This window comes from Phalacrocorax carbo, chromosome 2 (genome assembly GCF_963921805.1).
Source record: "Phalacrocorax carbo chromosome 2, bPhaCar2.1, whole genome shotgun sequence".
Classification (NCBI taxonomy): Eukaryota; Metazoa; Chordata; class Aves; order Suliformes; family Phalacrocoracidae; genus Phalacrocorax; species Phalacrocorax carbo.
Genome location: NC_087514.1, coordinates 68,068,658 through 68,091,793, shown reverse-complemented (window position 1 = coordinate 68,091,793; position 23,136 = coordinate 68,068,658). Strand labels below are relative to the sequence as shown.

Below are 23,136 nucleotides of genomic sequence, written 5' to 3'. Positions count from 1 at the left end.
GTCAGTACATCAAACATGACTGCTGCTGATTTTTTGTTTGGTGGGTTTTTTTGTGCCAGTGTTACCTCTGTAGACTGTTAAGTATTGGACAAGGTAAGGCAGTCCAGCAAAGCAGTCTTTGTGCAGATAAAGTCCTATGGATAACTGTCCTCTAAATTCAGTCTTTGAATGCCGTTGCTTAGTTGCCATTTTGAACAACTTTCGTGTTCCCAAGCAAGCCAATAAAATCTCCTGGCCAATTATAGCCAAGAATATTGACTTGTATAAAAGAATCCCATGCTCTGATGGCATAGGCAGCAGAAAGCCCTTCCTGTTTAGGACAGAGGATGTTGTAAGAAAGCAGTGTGCTGTTCGTTCTTCTTTTTAGCCAATAAATTAGGTTGTGCCTCAGAAATTAAAGGGGCACTTTGTTAGGCATAGAAGATAGATTTTGACACCAAAGGATTTAGAACATTGTCTCAGTTGCTAAGAAAAGTAGGGAATCTTTAAATCAATTGCATATCCTGCAGAGGCTTTAAAGGATGACAGATGTTGTATCTGTCTCTCGTGAAGGGTATAATCAGTGATCTGAAGTATTTCAGACTTGTTATGACTATTTCCTTGTAATAAACCTTGTAATTTGATTGACTCAAAATAGAACCATAAAACACTGCAGAGGGTCATGTAGCAGATTTTGCCTAACATTAGTCTTGCACTGTGTCGGTGTTTACAGTGACAGCATAATAGTGGAATGTAACTCAAAGAAGCACATTTTTAGATGCCCATCTGTGATTTTTTTTTTCTCTGAAACTAGGAAAGACTAGTTAATTTAGAAGAGAAAACACATGTCAAGAATGAGTTAGTGTCATAACATTTTCAGTATTCTCTGCCAGTTGACTACATAGCCCTAAAGGAAGACATGGAGTAAAATGGAAGCAATAAATAGCTCTCTCCTATTTTTGCCTTGTCTTTTAGTACAGAGAAGGACTAAACTAAGAAGGTTGAACACCAATTTAAAATGGATAAACAGAATCACAGAATAACTTAGGTTGGAAAGCAGGTTTAATGCCAAGAACCGAGACTGTACAAATTCTGGTACACCTCTTACAGTGTTTGACCACCCTTACAGTGGCAAAAGTATTTTGCCTTGTCCATTGCTTTTTGTCCTATCACCATGCACCTCTGGGAGCAGTCTGTCTATTTTTCTCAATACCTGCCCATTAGGTAGGTAGTGGTAGACTGCAGTAAACTTCTCTTCCTGAGAAGTTTACTCGCAAGAAGAGACCTCTTCTTGAGATGGAACAAACCTGCACCCTTCAGCTTCTCCCCTTATGTCACATGCTCCTCTATGTCAATGTTTTCCCTTGTACTGGGGAGCCCGGAACTGGACATGGTGAGACAGCATCTGTACTACAAGTGCCAACCAGAAGGGAAGAATCATTTCCGCAGCCTGCCAGTTACATTCCTGGCAACAACCCAGCGTGCAGCTGACCACCAGTGCTGACTCCTGTTCAGCACCTTGTCCACCAGGGCCCCCATGTCTTTCCCCACAAAGGTTCTCTGTAGACAGCTGATCCCAGCCTGTGCTGTTGCATGGTGCTACCCTGGCCCAGATGCAGGCCTTGGTATTATTGCCTTTGTTGGACTTCACAGACTTCTTGTCAGATCACCTCTGTGGCCTGTCCCTCTGTCTAGCAGCCCTGTTCCCCAGCATATCAGACACTTCCCCCAGTTTGGTATTGTTTACACACTTGGTGAGCGTGCTGGCCCATCATCCAGAGAACGGTTTTGATGCCTTATGTCAGGCCCTGAGGGACACCACTGGTAACTGGCTGCCCATTGGACTTTGTACCATTTATCACTGTCACCGAGCCCAACAGTCAGGCCCGTTTTCTACCCACCTTACTGTTTGCTTTTCCAGTTCATATCTCATCATTTAGTTAAGGACACCATGGGAGTTCATGTTAGAGGCCTTGCTAAAGTTGAGATACAGCATCCATAACTTCCTTTTTTAGAGATGGTGCCATCTCATAGAAGGCATTCATGTCGTTAAGGGAGTATTCACCATTGCAGGCCTGTGCTGGCTCTTCCCCATTGCCTTTTTCTGCTTCATGTGGTAATGGCTTCCAAGATTATTTTAATAACGTTCTTGGAGACTGATGTGAGGCTAACTAGTCTGTAATTGCCTGAATTTTTCTTGTTACCCTTCTTGAAGATGGGTGTGACAGTTGCCTTTCTGTCACTAGAAATCTGTCACAATTGTCACAATCTTTCAGACATGATAGCAAAATTACAGTGACATTGAACTGTTCCTTTAAGACTCTGAGATGTGTCCCATGGATTTGTGTATGCCCAGCTGGTTTAAATAATCCCTAGCTCAGTCTTTTCACCTTAACAGGTCTTGCTCCCTGTAGCTTACTCCCAGGGTGCCATTCCTGTTCCTGCAGTTGCAGATTGGCCATCAGAGAAGGAAGCATTTGTTCTGTTGTCAAAAGTCTCAAATTTCTAGGGCTGTCTGGAACTTTTGACAGGCAGATGTTGCAGCTCTCTCTACATTCTCTGATTACCCTTGGTATACCTAGATGCTTCACCTATGATTTGGTGTTTCATCTTGAAGAAGGTGAATCCCACAGCATAGGAAATGGGATAATGATGTTGTGCATCTGTCTCTGGTTACCAAAAGCACTTTATGTCTGTTTTAATTGTTCTCTGTGTGTTTCTACAGCATTTTATGTTGTCACATGTATTTTGAGGTCAAAGGAAGAGATTGGGGTTAATTGCCTGAAAAAGTTGAACGGTTCCAACTAGAGATTGCTTGAACTGAAATAAATTTGACGTGGAGAAGGCAATGGCCAATCTGTTTTGCTGTTAAATGATCTCCTTGCCTGACTGGAACCTTGTCCTACAGCTTCACTGTCAGTGTATCTGGCTACCCTCACTGGATAATAGCTACACCACTTCTTGCTTCTATTAATTTTCAGGCCCTTCAGCTGTGGAACTCATCACCTCAGAGTGTATACTCTGTTTATCATACTGCATGCTTATACTAGAGACACCCTCTGATTGATTGTAGCATGGCGTTTATGACCCAGCCTTGGCCTAGAAAAAGTACTGGAAGTTCCTTGCTATAGTGCAATACCTGTTCAGGCAACTTAGGAGCTCAAGGGATACAATTGTCATAGGAGAGAATTCTATACACTGTGAAGCGTGGAGCATTACGGTTTCAAGGACTGTCAGGCCTTACTTTATCCATAGTGTTTGTGTGAGGTATTTCCCATATTCATATGGGACCTCTGTCTTCATCAGGCTTTTGGAGTACCTTTTTCTGCTTAGCTGAATTACCCTCGTTGAGGTTTTGAAGATGAGTCATAGGGAACTTGATCAAATGACTTAGACTTTATCTTCAAGTATGATCTGCAGGTTAGTTGTGGGTTAATCATCTCGTCTTGCATGCTAACAAAAAGCATGCCTCAGAGCTTGCCTGAGTTCGGTCTCCCATCAGTCCTTCTGTGGTTGTGGAATAGGAAACTGCTCAATGCCTTTCCTCTGTTGCACTATAATCTAGCATAATCCAGAAGACTTAACTGGATAGGGGCCTGTCATTTTTCTCAAACAAGGAGATCCATTGTCTGCTTTGGATCATAGAATTTTTAACTGTGTAAAAAATAAGTGGTCAAATAGAGCTATTTAACTATTCTCATATTAAGAGCTACTTGAATAAAAATATGCTTATGAACTAAAAATCAGTGCTGCTTTTTCTTTTTTTGCGCTCATGTCTCTGACAACATACTGTCTGGTAGCCCTCCTTTGAACATAAAGGTCTCACTGTAATGCTTCAGTCCTATAAGTTATAAAGTTACTATTTGGGATCTCTTTATTCTTCATGCCTGTAAACTTCTACAGGAACAGGAAATTCATAAATTATGGGAATACTAACTGAAATTTGGAAAGTGGAGGGGAATTTGCAGTTCTTCCTTCCCTTGCTACATCCCACTCCTTCAGTGGGTTGATGCTACAAGTATTGACACCGATTTGACTTTTGCTATTAAAATTGGGAAAATATTTCCCATGAATGTTTTCTCCCTCCACATTCCCCAGCTCCACCCCCTCCATCTCCAGTATCTGTAGACAACTGTAAGAAAATTAGTATGTGTTACAGATGGAAGAATGAGGCAGTACTGAATAATAATGCAAATTTAAATATGGAGAGGGTGCCACCAACAGTCAGTAGAAGGAAGTAAAGTGACATTAAAAAGAGGTATAGGTAGCTCTGAAAATGTTCTTTTACCCCTCAAAGGTAAAAGTTGAGAATGCATAATGGCCTGGTATCTTTTTTGTAAGTATGAAAAGTTAATTATTTCTTCTTTTCCCTCAAGGTGAAACAATTGCACAGCTTACAGATGTGGCAAGCTTGGATCATCCAGAATCTGATAGCCACATAACAATCTTTACGGACAAAACGGGTGTGGTAAAAGCTGCAAGGTTGTTGCTTTCTTCTGTCACAAAGGTGCTGGTGTTAGCAGACAGAATTGTTATTAAGCAAATTATAACTTCCAGAAACAAGGTATTTGTAGCTTCTTTTTTATTTTAACTGATACCTGCTGTCAATTAAAAAAAAAATGGTGGTAAACTAAGTGGTATTTTCATTGTATCTCTAGAGGAAGTGTGAAATATAGAGGTAAAAATGAATGTCTTGCACATGTTACCTACTAGATGTCTGAAAGGGGATGGCTGTAAGTCAGGAGGAATAAACCAGCAGCTTTTAGTGACTTTCTACATTTTACGTGACCTGTATTTCTCGGCTGACTTAGTGTGCTGGAGAAGATGCTGTGTTACTGCTTACTTAACTTTAAGTTTGCTGTGAGATGGAAAGTGTGTCTGTCAGTAAAATGGCTAATAAAAGCTTCTACTTGCTAAGGACAGGATGTTTGTACTCTCAGGATCAAGACAGGGAGAGCATTATGAATGTGTCTAAGGCAAAAAGCTGTGAGGAATGCTGATAAAAGTCTTGCTAGTGAAGTGAGGTTTACAGTTTAAAAGTCTCTTGTGCAGTTTAACTTATGTCTTGAAACTTAGCTCAAAACTTAGTTGATTTAAATAATGTATGAAGGCCCATTTAACCTCAAATGTAATCTGTTTCATGTACTGCCCTGTCTTGCCTGTAGGATATTCTTTTTTTTTTTCCCCTTCCCTGATGTGCTAAAACAAAAATAGAAAAACCTCATGTTTGAAGAATGAGAGCTTGGTAGGGGTTTTTCCATTAATTTTCAATTAGTAATCCAGAGCAGAGCCCCTGTTTCCTCTTTTGACTCCTCAAGCTATTTCTCTTCCTTTGTCCCAGTTTGCTTTCTAGACATGCTGTTGTCTCTATTTTGCAGCTTCTAGATCCAAGACACTTGGTTCTGAATCCAGGATTCAGAAACTATGGTAATACCTGCTTCACTCTGGCTTTAGACTTAGCAGCAGTGATTTGCTGTCTTAGTGCTCTTGTCTCCTAGTGGTTGGTGAAGGTGGCAGCAATTTTATCAATATTAATTTGCTGAAGTTACTTGCAGCTTTGGTCCATATTCTTGAGGCCAGAATGGTGTATTTAATACCTTTTGCTGCCTTTCCTGATCTTTTCTGCTGTCATCTGCAGCCATGCAGGGATCTGAATTTACCTTTCCAAAAGTGGCTGGTGTTAACACAGATTTAGGCTACAGAGCAACTGTGCAAATGCTTGTATCACAAAGGGATAAGGAGAAATATATTGTTTCAGCAGCAGGGCATGGTTTATGATAGTCTTAAATATATATGAAACTATTGTCATATATATGAAACTATTGTCATATATATGAAACTATTGTCATATATATGAAACTATTGTCATATATATGAAACTATTGTCATATATATGAAACTATTGTCATATGTACAGTTATATGAATATAGTAAGCATAGGTACGATTTCATTTTGAAGGTATGTAAAATTAAGTCTCATTCCAGAGTGTGTCTGACTGATTGCCATAGTCACCCTAGTCTTTGTGGTCTTTTGGGTTTTACTGACTTCTCCTTTCTGTGTGTAGTCTACATGTGTTGGAGAATGTCTGCTTCTGTTTATGCTACGTGTAGAGCAATTCCCATCTCTAGGACCAAATGAAACAAATGATGGTGTCTTATAGAGGCATAACCTGATATTTGTAGAGTACACTCCTGAAAAGTGGGTCAGACACTGATATGATGGATAGCAAAGCAGTTCTTCCTGTAAGGAATATTGTGGTAGAGGGATGATGTGGGCAGGGACTTAAGAGCACACAAATACTCAGAGGCAGTGTAGTATAATATGGTGTAGAGGATGGAAAGGCAGGAACAGGACCATCAGAACTGCCAAGTGGAGCAGATGCCAGCTTCTTGGAGTAGGTTACTGTTCCAGATCATCTCAGCTGCATTTTCCTCTTAGACTGAATGCCCAATATTAAACTTTTAGCACCAGTTTTCTTGCTGCCTCTTTCTGAACACCTTCATTTTCATTATCATCATCTTCCTTGAATGAATCAAGAGTAGTTAAGTCAACCAGGGGCAAAGGACAGAAAAACAGCTGTTTAGTGGTTGGACATCCAATCTCATAGACTGATGAAGTAACTGAAATCTTCTGGAATGGTGATGTGCTCCAGAACCCAACCTCTGGTTGATGATCCCAATGAGACTGTCCCTGCTTCTGTGTCCTCTGCACCATATATACTGTCCCTGTGTTCTTAGATTGTGTGCATTTCTTAAGTCCCTGTCCGCATCTTTCCTACCTTACAAAATTTGTTTTGCTGTCCATCAGACTTAGTTACTGCATCAGTGAGCTTAAAGTCTTGCTCTGCTTACTGTCATCAGTCAGGTTAGGAGTGCCAGAAAAACGAATAGGGAGGTGACAGGTAGTGGGGGGTGTTGCTGCACTGTGTGGATTGGATAAAAATATGGATGTGCCCTGGAGTGATGTCAGCCTACAACTACCATCTGAAAGGCCACGTTCATAGTGCAGCAGTAGCTGTAATACTAAGTTCTAATTTAGATATTAATAGAAAGTGGAACTTAAAGCCTTTTTTTGATGCATATTTTTAACCTTGTATTTAAAAATGTGTGTTTTAATTACTATTTGTGTGTCTTATGTTGAAGAAAGTTTAAAATGAAAAATTATGAAGACATCGTGGGTGTTTTGCGTTTTAACAGCTTCTTGAATAAGCTTTAGACAAATTTAGAGCTGACTATATGGTTTTTCCCTGTATGTAGTTTCTTGGAATGTCTGGAATGTCTAAAATTGTAAGCTGTAATGGAAATGCATATGCTTTCACTGAAATTTTTATCTGACAAGATATTTGTCATGACAGAAAAACTTGCTCTAGGGTAACTGCAACAGAGTTGCTTGCAACCAAGACCGTACTCGTGAAGTACTTTACTTCCTCTAAACGTAGAATGATAGAGCATAATTGCTGTTATCTTTTTTTTTATCCATTCTTAGAAAAGAAAGTTGGACCTTAACTTGTATGTTTTCTCCTTTCTTCACATTCACTTGTCTACATCCTTACTTTGCTAGTCCTGTGGTTCTGTTTCTTCTACTCTCATACTGCTATTTTCATATCTTCAACTTTGTGCAGCTTCCTTCCAAGTCCTTTGTTTCCCGGCCTTGCTCATGTATCAACACCTGAATCACTAAAGTTCATCTTTCTGCAGCCTTTGTGGAACTGGCTACATAACATAAGATACTCAGACAGAAACTTCAGCTAATATTGCGTGGCAAAGCAGTCAGTTCCACAGTGCTCACAGGATTTGGTGGAACATTTGCTTTACATAAATTATGAGATTGATCAGTTGCTCCGTTACAAAAGAAAGGGTGCTTCTAGGAGGGTTTGCCTGGGTTGCAGGGAAGGGGTAGTTTGTAATCAGGTGTGTAGACTGCTTTTTTAGTTAGGGGGAAGATACTTTTGGCATAGGAAAGGAAAAATAAGTTGAAGTTTCTCTGTTTCTCCCTTTCAAGTACAGTTTGTTAAATTTTCACGTGGTAGCTTATCTCCAGTCTGAAACACAATAAAGAACTGCTTTGACTGTCTGCCTTTCTGAAGACATTTAGTGGATTTGAAAGATCACTTAGGGATTAGCAACTATACCTCTAACCTGAAAAACCCTAATGTTAATCTCTGTTATAAACCATATTGTAGTGACTTCAGGAGGGATAGCTTCTGTAACTTACAAGCTATATGATATTTTTTTTGCTGAATATTTTAAAAATTGCTGATTTCACATGGTTTTTATGTATGTAAATAAGGGTTTGATCCAACTTGGGTTCCTTTAGTTCTTTGTTTTATATAAAGCTAATAAAAATCTTCAGAGTTAGAATAAGTTGTTATGGACAATATAAAACTATACTTGTTTTTGTTTGTGGGATGGCGTTGCTTTTCTTTTAATGCACACAGCCATCAAAACATCTGTGCAACTGTGGTTTTAGACTTTGAAGGTTATGCACCTGAAATTGAATTTTGAAATTGAGAGTTACAACATAGGGATATAATCTGTATATTAATTTCAAGTACTTATGTTTTTGAATTTAATATAACAGTAACATTCTTCCTGAAACTGTAGAGTGAATCCTGTAATACTATTACTCTTGATTCTGGGAAGAGTGAGGAAAATGTTTTTTGAGGGTTGACAACATATTAAATGAAGCGTGATGACTAATTTAGACTTGATTTCCAGCTCTTGAGTTATTAATGCTTAAATAGTGAAAAAATGTATACATCTTCAACAGCATGATCTAGGAATATTATTATTTGCAGACACTTGTGATTTAGTAATAACGTTTTCTGTTTAGCATCTTGATAATCTACAGTATTTTCCCTTATCTTGCAGGTTCTTGCAACAATGGAACAGCTAGAAAAAGTCAGTAGTTTCCAGGAGTTTGTACAAATATTCAGCCAGTTTGGAAATGAAATGGTAGAGTTTGCCCATTTAACTGGAGATCGTCAGAATGTAAGTATTAATAAAAAGCTGTGAGAGATGTTGTAAGGTATCATTTTCATCTGATTCACTGGAAGATTTGGTTCTTCTGGGATGATTGAGTATTACAAAACAATTGTTAGTGTCCTGTCTCTGAAACCTAACTTCTGCTTGCTCCATCCAAAGGACATGCTTTGATTTTAAAGCTCAGCCTGAGAAATACCACTGCGTTGTTTGATCTGCATGTCTTCCAGAAGCCTGGGTGCATGTTACTTGAGGTGTCCTTTGGCTTCAATCACTGTCTTTTCCCTCTAACGTTTCTGGCTTATTACTGTGTTAGAGAATTTGTCTGTTGTTACTTGACAGAAACATTTGATGTTTGCACATAGTTGAAGAGGTTTGAAAGCAGAGTAATTGTTTTAGGAAACTCCAAATGTGAAATCTTTAGATCCTAAGAAAGCATTTGCTTGCCTTTTTTAATTATTCTGGAATATTCTTCTAGGTTTAGGTCAAAACCTTATTATGTTGAGGTAATGGTTTTTTACTTCTTGCGTGCAGCTACTTTTTCAAAGCCTTTCATTAATGTAGGAAGCTTTTTGCTGCTTCTTCAGCGTAAATAAGGTTTGCGGAGGCTTAAGGCTTCTGCTGTAAGCTCTAGTTGCTTTCTCTTGGCAATCAAATCCTCCATTCGGAACTGAACCAGGGTTTGATTATAGATATACAGAGTCCCTAACATCAAGCAATATTCAGAATTCAATTTGTATAAACAATTGGCCAATCTCATACATCTCTTTATTATTGATGTGTTCTGAGTCTGCTAAGTACATGCTCAGTAGCAAAGAATCCGTTCTGGAAGAGCTACATTGTAACTAAAGGAAATACCTGCTTGGAAATGAACTCTTTATGTTTCCCTGAAATATTCATAACAGTTCTTCCTTGGAAAGAGAAGGGTGCATTACTATTAAGTTATATTCTTTTCAATTGTTTTTGGTTTTCAATGTTAACTGGTCTTTGGCTGTCCCCTCCAAAACTTGACTCTTTTGGAAAGAGTGTTTCATTACTACTTTTTAAATTGTTTCAGCACTTTCTTGATATGATCACTGTACAGTGTGTAGGCTGCTATGTGGCATTTCTATTTTTATTGGGAGGAGACAACCCTCAAAGTATTTTTCTGTAGTATAATTATAATAGGTATGCCAGAAACTCTTGAGCATAGTCAGATTTATCAGAATGTAATGTCAGAATTTCAGAAATGAGTGGGATTTTTTGTTTGCTTGTTTTGTAAATGTAGTGATTTTGGTCTTAAAGAGTTTCTGTAGTTGCTAAATAAGATTTTTGTAAAACTTTTAAGACTGCTGCTGTGATTTATCTGGGCTTTTTTTGCTAATCTAGGGTAAATTAGGATTAATTCCATCCTGTAAACTGTTCCCTTTTCAGCTGGTCCCATTCAGTTGCCTGTGTAACACTTAAATAGCACTCAGCTATATTTGCGAGCATCGAAGTTCTTAGCAGTAGATATAAGTTCTTCCTCTTGTTAGACCCTCTTACATGTTGAGGGATTCATGTCTTGCCCTCTTCCCTCCTCCCACCCCCGTCCGAATTTGGACTCTAAATTCTTTCCTTTTGGTGAGCTTTTCTGGGGGTATAGTTCGGTTTTGCAGGTATATCCTTCTCACTAGAGAGTTCTTGAGAAGTTTCTGTACTCAATGCCTTTCTACAGAGAACTATTTTTTTTAGCCTGTTGAAACCATATATTTACTACCTACCAGTAACAAATAACACTCAAGTAGACAGATGATTTGATTTATTTTACATTTCCTTCATTACAGTATAATGAAAAGCTAGTGTTCTCTGTTTTACCTTCTCCCCCATTTCAGAAAATATTTTGTCAGCTATCCCTTTCCTCTAATTTTTCTGTTTTATGAATAACGCTATATGATCAAGATAGTAAAATTAGTGACAGTTTACATAACATGCTCTGTATATCTGAGATCTTCGTACTTTGAAGTCTGAATTTAATAGAGCCAAGAATAAATGCATAGATTAAAATCTGTCTGAAAAGCAAGTTCTAGATCATGAGTTAGGCTGAAAATAGCAGTTGTGAGAAAGCTTCTTTATGCCTGACAACTCATCCATCTGCAAGAGAGTTTCCTTTTCCGGTCTCACAAGCAGTGAACATTTTAGATGCTGTGTAATATTCAGGTCACTTTTTCCTTTTGGTGTTTAGGATTTGAAGGATGAGAAGAAAAAGGCAAGAATGGCAGCATCTAGGGCTGTTCTTGAGAAGTGCACCATGATGCTCCTAACCGCTTCAAAGGTGAGTGAGTATGTGCACTCTTACACAACTTGAATAAATCAGAGTGTGGCATCTGGCAGGATAGCTGACTCTTCTTTCTCAGCGCCACTTCAAACTTCACGCTAAAGAAGGGTGTAAGAGTAAAGAATGAGTAGAGGAAAAGCAAATCTTTATATTCTGAGTAATGGTTTGAATTCTAATTAACACAATAGCAGTTTAACAGAAAGAATTTATCGTATGCTAACACATTTTTTTATACTTGCCTTAGCAGGAAGCATTCATTTCACTATACTGCATGTGTACTCTTTCATAATACTTACTTTGATTTCTTTAAAAAGACTTGTCTGAGGCATCCAGACTGTGAATCTGCTCGTATAAACAAAGATGGAGTTTTTCATCGGATGAGATTAGCTTTGGAACAGGTAATAGAAATTGTAACTGACTCTAGACCAAATGGAGAAAATGAAATGGCCCCCATCAGCATATATTCTGGCATCAAAGAATTCAAGGTAAGGGTAGAAATAGTATTGTTTTCTACATCCTAATAAATTACCTCCAAACCAGAATTAAAAAAAAAATAAAATTCCAAAGGGTGGAGCTTCCTCTTTTCAGCAGTGTTAACTTAAATAACTGTCCCAGAATGTTAGAGAATCTGACAAGAGGTGATTATAATTTCATTGTCATTGCCAAAATACACCTGATACTTGCCATCTCCTCCTAAATCAGAATGCATTAGGGACTAGTGTTTTGTTGAGGTGATGCCTTGACGTTGAATAAACCTCAGTATCAGGAAGCCCATCACAACTTCATTGAAATAGTTGTTGTTGAAGACTTTTTGCTTTGTGCTTTGTAGTATTTTTAAAACTGCGTACAAAAATATTCATGCAAACATTTAAAAGAGCAAACTGTCATTCAGAAGAAACGTTATGAATTGAAATTGTATCTTGTAGCTCAGTTGCTTTTTCCTGATAAAGGCTTTTCTGAATTTCATACTAGGTTAAGAACAGTTAATGAACAACTGTGGTTTATTTCTTTGGAGTCACTTTTTTTTTATTTTTTATTTATTCCCCTGCCTTTAGAATTTGGTTGAACTTTTTTTAAGTGCCTCAAAGGCACTTCAGAGTGCCCCTCAGGCATTGGAACAGGCTGCCCAGAGAGGTAGTGAAGTCACCATCCCCAGATGTATTTAAGACATGTAGACCCGGCACTTCAGGGCATGGGATTGATGGTTGGACTTGATGATCCTCGAGGTCTTTCCCAACCTTAATGAGTCTATGATTCTATGAAAGTATTCAATTTTCTACATGTAAATTTTTAGAAAAATAATCAAAATAGATGATACAGATGTGGAAAGATCAAGCAAAACGTGAATACACAATTTCTGAAACTTACTGAACTTAAACTTTTTATTGACAGCACTAGAACAGTAGTATATTTGCTGTTTCTTCTGATAAGTGGCCAGTAATTTGCTGATGGTATTATATTTAAAAAAAAATCCCAAACCATAAACTGGAGATCTGCATACAAGCTGTCGTGGTTTAACCCAACCATCAACTCGCCCACTCCAATGGGATGGGGGAGAGAATCAGAAGAGTAAAAGTGAGAGGACTCATGGGTGGAGATAAAGACAGTTTAATAGGTAAAGCACAAGCCAGGCACACAAGCAAAGCAAAACAAGGAATTCGTTCACTGCTTCAGCCATCTCCAGGAAAGCAGGGCTCCATCATGTGTAACAGTTACTTGGGAAGACAAACGGCATCACTCCGAGCATCCCCTCCTTCCTTCTGCTTCCCCCAGCTTTGTATACTGAGCATGGCGTCACATCGTGTGGGATATCCCTTTGAGTTGGGGTCAGCTGTCCTGGCTGTGTCGCCTCCCAGCTTCTTGTGTACCTTGCTAGTGGGGTGGGGTGAGAAGCAGAAGAGGCCTTGACTCTGTGTAAGCCCTGCTCAGCAGTAACTAAAACATCCTTGTGTTATCAACACTGTTTTCAGCACAAATCCAGAACACCAGCCCCATACTAGCTACAATGAAGAAAAATAACTCTGTTCCTGCCAAAATCAGCACATAGCAAATTGTTGGATTACTTTGAAGATAAGTGAATAATAATAATTAAAAAGTAAAACAATGCATCTGCTTTCTGCAATTGCTTCACAACTGTATAACTACATAAATTCTCAAGGAACTGATATTCTTCTTTTTCAGAATAAGGTGGAGGGTCTTCGTGAGAATCTTTATTTTCTCTCGAAAGAGAACCTTTCAACAATGCTGGAAGTTATCCTGGAACATACGGAGGACTTCACAGACTCTGCCTATACCAGTCATGAGCACAGAGAACACATTTTGGAGCTGTCTAAACAGGCTAAAATGGAACTAGAGCAGCTGGTTTCAGTGTGGATGCAAGCTGTAAGAGCTTTTTAGCAAAGTAAATCTTTTCACCTCTACTTTGGAAGGAAATTTTTAATGCAGTTGTTTCTTCTGGGCTAGGAAGAGAGAACTGTGTGAATTCCTCACAGTGAGAGCTGATCCCGGAAGCCAGAGTTTGTTCTGTGCTTCTGCAGCTTCAATGTGTTCTGTCCTCCTGCCGCCCCAGTGGTATTGCTGCTTTGATTCTCTGAGGGCTGAATTAGGCTACTAGTGGTGGTAGCATAATTATACTGAAGCTGTGAGTGGAAACAAGAAGGCGAATGAAAAGTGTCATTGCAGAGTCTTGAACAGTTAGGTCTTTTGAGTAGTTCAGACACTTCAGTTGCCTTTATCCCATGGCAGTGACCACAGATTCAATATTCTGTTGAAAACAAGAAACAAAATGCTTAAATTATTGAAAAGGGAAATATTCTAAATAAATTTACTGTTTTTTAATCTTGTGGAAAGAGGAGGGAGAGAACAGAGACAAGACTTACAGGCAATTTTTGTTTGTCCTTTTTACAAGATTTATATGATGGTAGTTTTCCATTTTAAAGCAGCAGCACATTAAGCCTCCCTCTGTCATTTGTCTTACCTTGTTCATTGAAGATGATAGAAGATACGTGTAAAAGGGGGAGAAAAAGCAGAGATGCAAAGTGCGGTTTCTGTTTCTGATGCTGACTTGCTTTTAGTCTTGTTCCTGGGGAAACATATAGCACAAAATCTTATCAACACTCTGAAATATGGCAGATGTGTGCTAGTATAGGTTACTTACTTAACTGAGTCTATTATGCGAAAGCAGTTTTGCTCCTTTGTTCCTCTTTGAATCAGATCCTGCAGTCAGGTGTTCTTAATGCAGCAGTGCAGTTTGAAGAGCATATAAATGTTATTGATAATACAGACTGTTATTACAAAGAAAACACATATAAAATATTAATTGCACAGAATCCCATAACTATAAGAAACTAAAACTGTTTAGCTTGGTGTTGGTGGTTAGCCCTGGTAGGCAGCTGTGTAAGCACTGCTCAGCAATAGCTAACACATCCCCACATTATCAACCCTGTTTATCACAAATCCAAAACAGCACCATACCAGATACTGTGAAGAAAATTAATTCTGTCCCAGCCAAAGCCAGTACACTTGGGTATTTCTAGGTTCTGTTACTGGTGGAAAATTGTCACCTTTAAATAATTTACGTGCTATGTTTCAAGTGATAGTGTACAAGACTATGCATATATATGACCTGTGAAAATACTTGGGCATGCGCATGTGTGCTTATGCATTAAGTAGCTTCATTAATAAATAACCCAGCCTAGCTGTGACTGAAGACGCAGTAAGCAGATAAATTAACATCAGCTCACTGAGGTAGCTTTTTAGTTTCAGCTCAGCAGCTTGATCAGAGGGTGAATATTTTCAGAGTGACTTAATGTAATTCAAGTGGGAGTGTTGATTTAAAAAAAAAATAAATACTATCATGCTTTGGGGATGCATGAACTGGGGGATATGTAGAGCTCTTAGAGTGCCCAGTTATTTCCCTTTCCATTCACCGTACTTGGTTTTAGCAAGCAGGGTAACTCTGTGTTCTGTCAAAAGTGTATTTTAAAATAGAAATGTCTTGAAACCGAGGTCAAGCCTGAATTAGATTGACATCACTGAACTGGTCTTTTTTGAGCTATTGTATGTTAATGAAAACTAGCTGGAGCACAACAGATAACCTAATGCTATTGATTGAATTTTAAATGTTTCCGAAATCCTTCCTGTGTATGTTTGAGCTCATAAGGTCGCAAGCTGCTGTTCTGTTTTACGTTTTTCTGTAACCTTATTTTGGCTAGACAATTCCTTCCCTTCTGTTTAATAGGAAAAAAATGTTGCACATAGAAGGAGCAAAAATATGCACATTAAATAAGTAAAAGAAATAAAAAGGACACTCTAGTGAGTGTAAAACATTTTGTTACTTGTGTTAAAAGTGATCTTGTGATGTTACACTTCTATACAAATGGCTTAAAGGAAAGCATTAAATTTGAGGAACAGGTAGCTTTGAGACTTAAAACATTTAAGAATACCTGATAAAATTATCATATTGGCTTGGCTTGGGTTTTTTTTGCCTTTAAATAAAATGGAGGGTGTGCATGTCTATATCCCACACACATTTTGTGCATGTATGTGTTTGTTCATTTAGGTTCTGAGGGGCTGTTTTTTCTGCAGCTATGGCTGTGTTAACAGTCCCACTTGGATAACTGTTTCCAGTATATTTTGGAGTAAAATGCAAAATCACTGCTACTTAATTCTTTTCCCAGCGTACGCCTCTTGACGTTTGTATTGTTCCATAGATAGGTGCTATTTGCAGAAGTGGGAGCTCTGTCTTGAAGCTACCTCAACGAAATGTTGTTAGCTACTGTACATGTTTAAAATTAGATGCTCTAAAATCTTAAAAGGATGCTTTAAGTAAGCTTTTTTTAATTCAGTATAGAACATATGGTGGAATATTTTAGGTATCATTTTATTTTAAAAGGGTGTTTATATTTAAAAAATTAAAATGCCTTAAGCTGTTGCTGTACTTCAGGAGGTTTAGATAGAAGATTTCTGGAAGTTGTAAAGCTTAAGGAAACCCTTTTCCTGAAAAAAAGGTCAGTGAGGTTTAGGAATAAATTCCTGTTGAATGGATCCAATTAGCTTGTATCACTGTTAGTTCTACATTTGATTTAGTGATAAAAGTTTCTATAAAACAATTTTTCAAGTAAAATATACATAGGATGTGCAAATGAAAACATTACACTAGAAAGAAAAGGCTGTCTTCTAAAACAACTTGAAGTAATGACACATGATGTGAAGGTGGGTTTTGCTGGGGTTTTGTGTAATATTTTGTTGGTTGCTTTCTTTGGCTTGTAGCAAAACCAGAAGACAAAGGATATTATGGAAGACTTGGAAGTAGCCATTTTAAAAACATGCCAGTGCATGAATGAACTTAAAAGAGAGGTAAGTCTAGTTTAAGCAGCATAAATTGAATAAAAGCTTGAATGTCTTGTTTGTTGTATGTGAAGTTGTAAAATAGGATCTTGTACCCAAAAAGGCTAGTATCTATTTGTAGATAGGAGTAGCTAAATCAGAATTGCATCTGGGAGCTAGTATGCAGTCATCTTCTGTGTCCTTACTTAAAACCGATTAGAAATCTTTGGGATACATAGGCTCTTTGCTAACTCTGACAACAGTAAAGAAAAAAAGATGTTTGGAAATAATTACTGCATATCTAATCATTACTTTAAATGTAAAGGCTAAACTTTCCTTGGGGATGCAGGCATCACTGTTTTAAATACTTGTAGTATGTGCTTAAGTGAATAAATTAAATTTGCTGTTTGTACTTAACCTGTTCTAATGATTTCTACAGCAGAAACGTGTTATGACAGTGCCTTATATTCAGGTGTTTTTCTGTACAGTTGGCAGCTGTGTATGTGCCTGCTGTAAATCATTCTTTTCCTAAAAGCAAGCATGCTGCGTGTCAACATACACATATGAGATAGCTGCCTCATCTGGTACATGGGATGGACTGCACTTGCTGATCAGGGTCCTCCCCCGCGCCATTAATGGATAGCATTGCTGTCTTGTCCCACAGATTTAAGCCAAAGACAGAATTACTGGTTTATGGCATCTTCCAAAATAATATTTGCAAAGCATTCAGATATCTTCAACTGCTTCCTATTATTGTTCCTTTAAACAGATGGAGAAATTAAGACTAAGGACAGTGAGGATTTCAATACTAGGCTACAGAGCAGTGCAAAGATGTTAGCAAAATATGGTGAACGTGCTTGGACTGAGCTCTCAGCTGCTGTAACTGGAAAACCTCAACTGCTCAAAAAATCATGCTGCATATTTTTAATAGAGGCGAAGTGAGACATTTTATCTTCTAGATTACAATTCCTGCAGCTGTCATGAAGATTTGAACAGTGCTTTGACGCTATTTCAGTTGCAGTTAAGTGCTTTGTGCTTCTGCTGTCAGGCAGTGTGATGGGCTCCCAGAAAATGGAGGATACATAATTTGTGCACTTTGATTAATCAGTTTTTTTCTTTGGTCACCATTATGTAGGAAGTTGGTAGCAGAGCTTTTCTGGAGTGACATTCAGCTGCTTTAACTATAAGATCCTCCTTTTTGAGTAACATCACTCCCATGTGCTGAATGAGGAGGAAGGGTTCCCAGTCAAAATAGTGTGTGACTATGTAATTGCATAGATCATAAAGCTGAAGGTGGCTGGAATACAGTATGTGGAAGAAATCATTAGTATCTTCTACTTTCTTGCAGCTCATACCATATTGTGTTTCTATTTATGAAAATGTCATACAACAAAGACCTCACATTTACCACATTTAAGTTAAAGACTTTTGTCAGGTGACAACAATAGAAAATTTCCTTCTGTAAACAGGCTAACAGAGGTGGCATAAAATACAAAATAGCAAGTTACCTGTGCCCTGTGATGTAGCTCTATATTAAAAGCAATGCAGGTGAAAACGTAGCACAGTGTTTTAGAAATCATGGAGCAAATTGAGTGGGTGTGGGTTTCTAAACTAACAAATCCTAAGTTCTGTATGACTTTTTTTGGTGACATGTAGAGTATGAAAGCTTGCTTAGTAAGAGCTTTCTAAAATGCACAGGATTCATGCTGCTTATAGAAGTAAACTTAGAGTATTACATAATTTTCTTTGTTCTCCATGTGGTGATTGGATTGATCTCAGAGTAGCTACGCTTCTGTACATGGCTGAGGAGGACTGTCCTGTCAGTGTGACTTCAGGTGCTGCAGTGTATCAGTCGCCAGCCAGGATCTCGATGGGTGAAACTTAAGTATTGTGACTTGAATTAAAATGTTTTTGAGAGCCTGGGTGGCTGAGAACACACCACAAGGCAGCCTTGTTAAAAGTAGTTTTTTCCCATCTCTGTCACTTTATGGAAGAAATGAAAGTTATGTTCCTTCCTTGAGATGATTTTCCTGCTGGTGATCAGAGAACAGTGTTAAGTAGAAGGAAATTTATTTTTTAGATCAGGATGAAAAGAATATGTAATGAAAAGGTAATTTTTATGTAGCCTATATATAAAAGAGAATTGCCAGTTCCTATTCTAACTTTACAAGCCTTGCAGATATCCTTTCTTCAGAGCTGATTTCATTTCTGAGATTAGTGGTTTGTGCTAATTTTTAATGGCATGTGAGCAATGTTATATAAATAGCTTATAACAGGTTGTCATAGCTTTTTTTCTTCTCTGAAAAACAGACACAGCAGATTTTGAGGCAACAATTCAGGTTTCTTGCATGAAATAATAATTAAAAAACCCCAACAACAAACAACAACAACAAAGAACAAACACAAAACCTTAATTCTGTACTGCACAGGAAGTACTGCCAGGGAAGGGGGTAAAAATAGGTAGGGTCCAGTGGAATGAAAAAACCAACATATCATTCTAGTAAACATGCCCTTCTCTACAGAGTCAAGGCTCACCAGTGTCACAATTTCAAGCTCATTGCATTCACACGAACTTGAAAAATTGGCTGTTCAAGAAGAAGGTTAGTGTGTATACTCGGTGCAGTCCAGCAAAGTAAGTGTAATATTACAAGACTCATAATAGTCTTCTGAGCATAGGAATGGTCTGCTATTTCTAATGAGGTTGCTATTTTGTTTTTACCTATGGTTTTAAAATGGGGCTGATTACAGGGCATAGGTAAACCTACTATGACTAGTCACTAGAACTAGCGGCAGCTGTTGCTGATAGCAGTTGTCAGGCAGAGTCCTTCACAGCACAATTTCAGCAGATCTATGGGTCTGAAAGTATGTCTGGATTTAGGGATGTGTTTCAAGGGGAAGCGTCTCCTGGCTTGTTTGGAGTGTATAGGGGAGAGTTTGAGACTTCTCCAAGACCCATCTCTGGCTTCAGTCTCCTTGCAGAAAAGATGCCTTTTACTTTTCTAAGGCTGTGTCACAAGCTGATTATATTCAAGCTTTTCTTTGCATCACTGAGAATTCAATTTATTAGTAGGAACTTAATTTCTAATATATTACAAACTCAGATACTGTGTGGCTTCAGTCTGATTCACACAGTTTAATGTGTGTTCTTATGAGAACTGGCCATTGTGTCATGCTTATGCTGAACTTGATGCCCCACAAATTCATGCACCTGTGTTTTTTCGCAGCTGTAACATTATTAGAAAGCAGCAGTGCAATAGCTTCATGTCCTCATTTTACCCGGCTGCTCTTTTGTTTCCCTCCGTATTTGGTTGTGGTTTTTTTTTTGACTGCAGTCAGATTTATGTTTGGACTTTGAATAGTAATTGGAGAATTAAAGCACCACATAACATGCAGGTTGCATATGAGCTTTCATGGCAGTAAGTTTTTTGCTTCTTGGAAAAACTAATCTGTCTCTTAAGTTTATTTGACCTGGAACTGCATGAAGATTTTTGCCTTCCAAGGTTTATCTCTCCTTCTTCTTTTAATGCTACTCAAGGTCCACAGTGCAGCAACAACTTTGGCAGCAGATCTTCTAAAATACCATACAGATCATATGGTTCTTAAAGCATTGAAAATCACAGGAGTAGAAGGAAATCTTGAAGCTGTAGCAGAATATGCTTGCAAGCTATCAGAGCAGAAAGAACAGCTTGTTGAGGTGGGTTCATGGCTACTTTCATTTTGTAAGGCACTTGGAAAATGAGTGGCTGGATTTATCTTAATCTAGTCTTCAGGAAGACTGGCTGTGTTCTTGTAATCTTTATTTTATTTTTCCCAGTATACTGTTGAATTTTGTATTGTTCTTGGTAGGGTCCGAGCCAGAGGTGTCACTGTGGCATACAGCTGCAGAAGGGATTTACAGTCATACCCAATTTTCCTCCTAGATATAAACTCATTCTGTGTGTATGTATTGGGGCTAATATATTAATTTAAAAATCGGTTTTTAGATCCAAGGAGAGATGCCTGCCTCTTTCTTTCAAGCAGTAGCTGTCCAGCAAACAGCTGAATCCAAAGACACATTTTAAGAATGCTGGGAATGTAACGTTAAGTTTCTTAATGCAGTGAGCTTGACTGTTTTAAAGATCTTGTGTTTTTGTCAGTCAAGAGGGCCACTGAAAATCTTTTCCCCTTTGTGAAAAGCAATTTATATGTTTCATGTACTAATACATTCATGGTTTCATATGGTAGTATTCACGCATGTGAACGAATAGGACTTCCAAGACTACTGAGGGATCATGGCTCTTAGGAGTTCCTGTGGAGAGGATGTCTGCCACATATACCTTGTTGCGCTCTCGTCTAACAGACGAGCAGAAGTAATTGTACCAGTAGGAGCCATGCAAAGATACATCAGTTTGATCTGGAACATGGTGATGCCAGCGGACATACTTGCATGGTAGCTAATACTCATTAATTTCTAAAAAATTCTGATATCATATGGGGCTTGAGGATTCATCCCAGAAGTATGAATATCAGAAGCAACAACCTTGAACTTCCAGGACTGGCAAATCAATACTCTGAATTTTTAATTTCAGCTTTAACATCCCCTTTTTCTGGGACTAATTCGTGTTCCAGCAAGACACTGGTATTTTTTTTTAGGCACAACCATGAGGTTAAATAGTGTTTGTATGTGAGGCCTTATAGCATTTCTGATGATGGAAAGTGCAGTTAGTCTAATATGTGCTGTCTCTTCTGTCTTATAAATTCTCCTTTTGATCTGAAAACTTTGATGTTCCTACTCAGCCCAACGTTCACTCTTAGTCTTATTTAAAAAAAAAAAAAGACTACCTTTTGCTTACTGTTCAAGGAAACAGTATTTATTCCCTAAGTTAATTTTATGCTGATTTACTCAATGATAATTCAGTCCCCTGGATGAGGAAGGCCTAAATTTTCCACATGGTTGCTAATTGTTGAGTAAGCCTGTTTTCCTGTTTTGGTGTAATCATTTATGCTATAATTTTTCCAGGTTCCATAGGTGTCCGATTACTTTCAGGTTTATTCAGTCATAAATATGTGAGATACTTGGTTTATTTTTATTTATTTATTAAGAATTTTCTTTCTCTTGGTGATTTTCTACACATTCCAAGTCAGGATTTAGCTCTGTTTTTGTTGTAAATGCTCTGTGAGAAACAACCAGCTCTGCAGTCTCCAATAAGTTTTTTGAATGGACTATCAATAACTTTGTGTGTGTGTGTGTTTGTGCATGTGCACCTTTTCTCACTACTAATGAAAGCATAATTTTTACCATTCTTTCCTCTTTGAATTTATAAAAAATACTTAGATGTGTCGCTTATTGAGGCATGTTTCTGGAACTGAGCCCCTCGAGATTACTTGCATACACGCAGAAGATACCTTTCAGGTGACTGGCCCACAGGTATGCTTAGCTTTTATCTGGCCACTTCTACTGGACATAAATCAATAAAAATTCTTGTATTAATGTTTTGGAGACCTAATGTTGAACTGTTCAAAGCAGTTCTAAGAAGAGTTACACTTTAATGTTGGGTGGTAGCTAAAAGAATGTATAAGATCATGCCTGCAAATGTCTTTGTATTGTATTCATGTGACATAATAGTAGCAGTTTAAGTTTGTGTTTTGCCTGTGAAAGCATTTATGAATTCGTGTGCAACACTATGTACTAGGACTTCCAATAGCGAATGTTTTGTTCTCTGTCCAGATAATTTCTGCTGCAGAAACGCTGGCATTACATCCGTCTAGCAAGATTGCAAAAGAAAATCTTGAGGTGTTCTGTGAGGCCTGGGAGTCTCAACTGAGCGACATGTCTATGTTGTTAAGAGAAATCAATGATGTGTTTGAAGGAAGAAGAGGTAAGAATGCTATGTAGAAATAGAAAAATGTAGTCTTCAAAACACATAGTCTAAGAATTTTAAGTGTGTTTAGGAAATACTGTGTTCTTAAGAGAAGAAAGTAATAAGCAATCCCACGTCCCATATGGCAATGTGGAATCTAGGTGGCAATACACAAATATATTGGTTTTGTATAGATGTCAAATTAGGGTGCTTATTGGATTTTTGTTTTTCAAAAGCATCGAAAAATTTAAAGGCCTGATTTGTGTAAAATTAGGCATGTTTAACTTTCTGCACTGTGATTAGTTCCAGCAAAATCAAATGGAACTGTTCAAAGGACACGAAAGTATTTGATACAGCTCTTTGCCAGTGGTGTCCAAATATTTGGTGTGTAGGGCTTTCATCCCACCTCTTGGTTTGTATAGGACGTTATCAGTTCATAACAACCAAGATGTAGCTTGAATTGTGACATGCTTAATTCATTTCCTGTATTCCTGGAAAATATAGATATACTTATGTATTCTATAACTGTCAGCTTGCCCTGTATTCACTTCATAATGTAGTGAATGTAGTTATTTGATTTTTAAACTGCTATCCTTTCTGCTGGATGGAATCTCTGGCGACTCTGCACAATCTTGGGATATTTTCTCTGGTTGGTAAGTTTATTGGTATTTGTACAACATGTAGAAGAAAACTGTGGAATCTTAAGAAAAA

General features: G+C 38.0%; 1 protein-coding gene across 2 annotated transcripts in view; it reads left to right on the top strand.

The window, feature by feature from the left end:
• The window catches only part of CTNNAL1 (catenin alpha like 1), a 59,084-nt gene that overhangs the window by 21,604 nt on the left and 14,344 nt on the right, over positions 1 to 23,136 (top strand). Inside the window, exons 3-11 of one of the 2 annotated variants that reach the window (XM_064443199.1) lie at positions 4,356 to 4,543; positions 8,851 to 8,970; positions 11,165 to 11,254; positions 11,572 to 11,742; positions 13,439 to 13,639; positions 16,529 to 16,615; positions 20,121 to 20,279; positions 21,900 to 21,992; positions 22,293 to 22,443. In XM_064443199.1, the coding sequence (XP_064299269.1) occupies positions 4,356 to 4,543; positions 8,851 to 8,970; positions 11,165 to 11,254; positions 11,572 to 11,742; positions 13,439 to 13,639; positions 16,529 to 16,615; positions 20,121 to 20,279; positions 21,900 to 21,992; positions 22,293 to 22,443 (1,260 nt within the window). The remainder of the gene's footprint in view (positions 1 to 4,355; positions 4,544 to 8,850; positions 8,971 to 11,164; positions 11,255 to 11,571; positions 11,743 to 13,438; positions 13,640 to 16,528; positions 16,616 to 20,120; positions 20,280 to 21,899; positions 21,993 to 22,292; positions 22,444 to 23,136) is intronic. The other variant, XM_064443200.1, reaches the window with a different exon arrangement.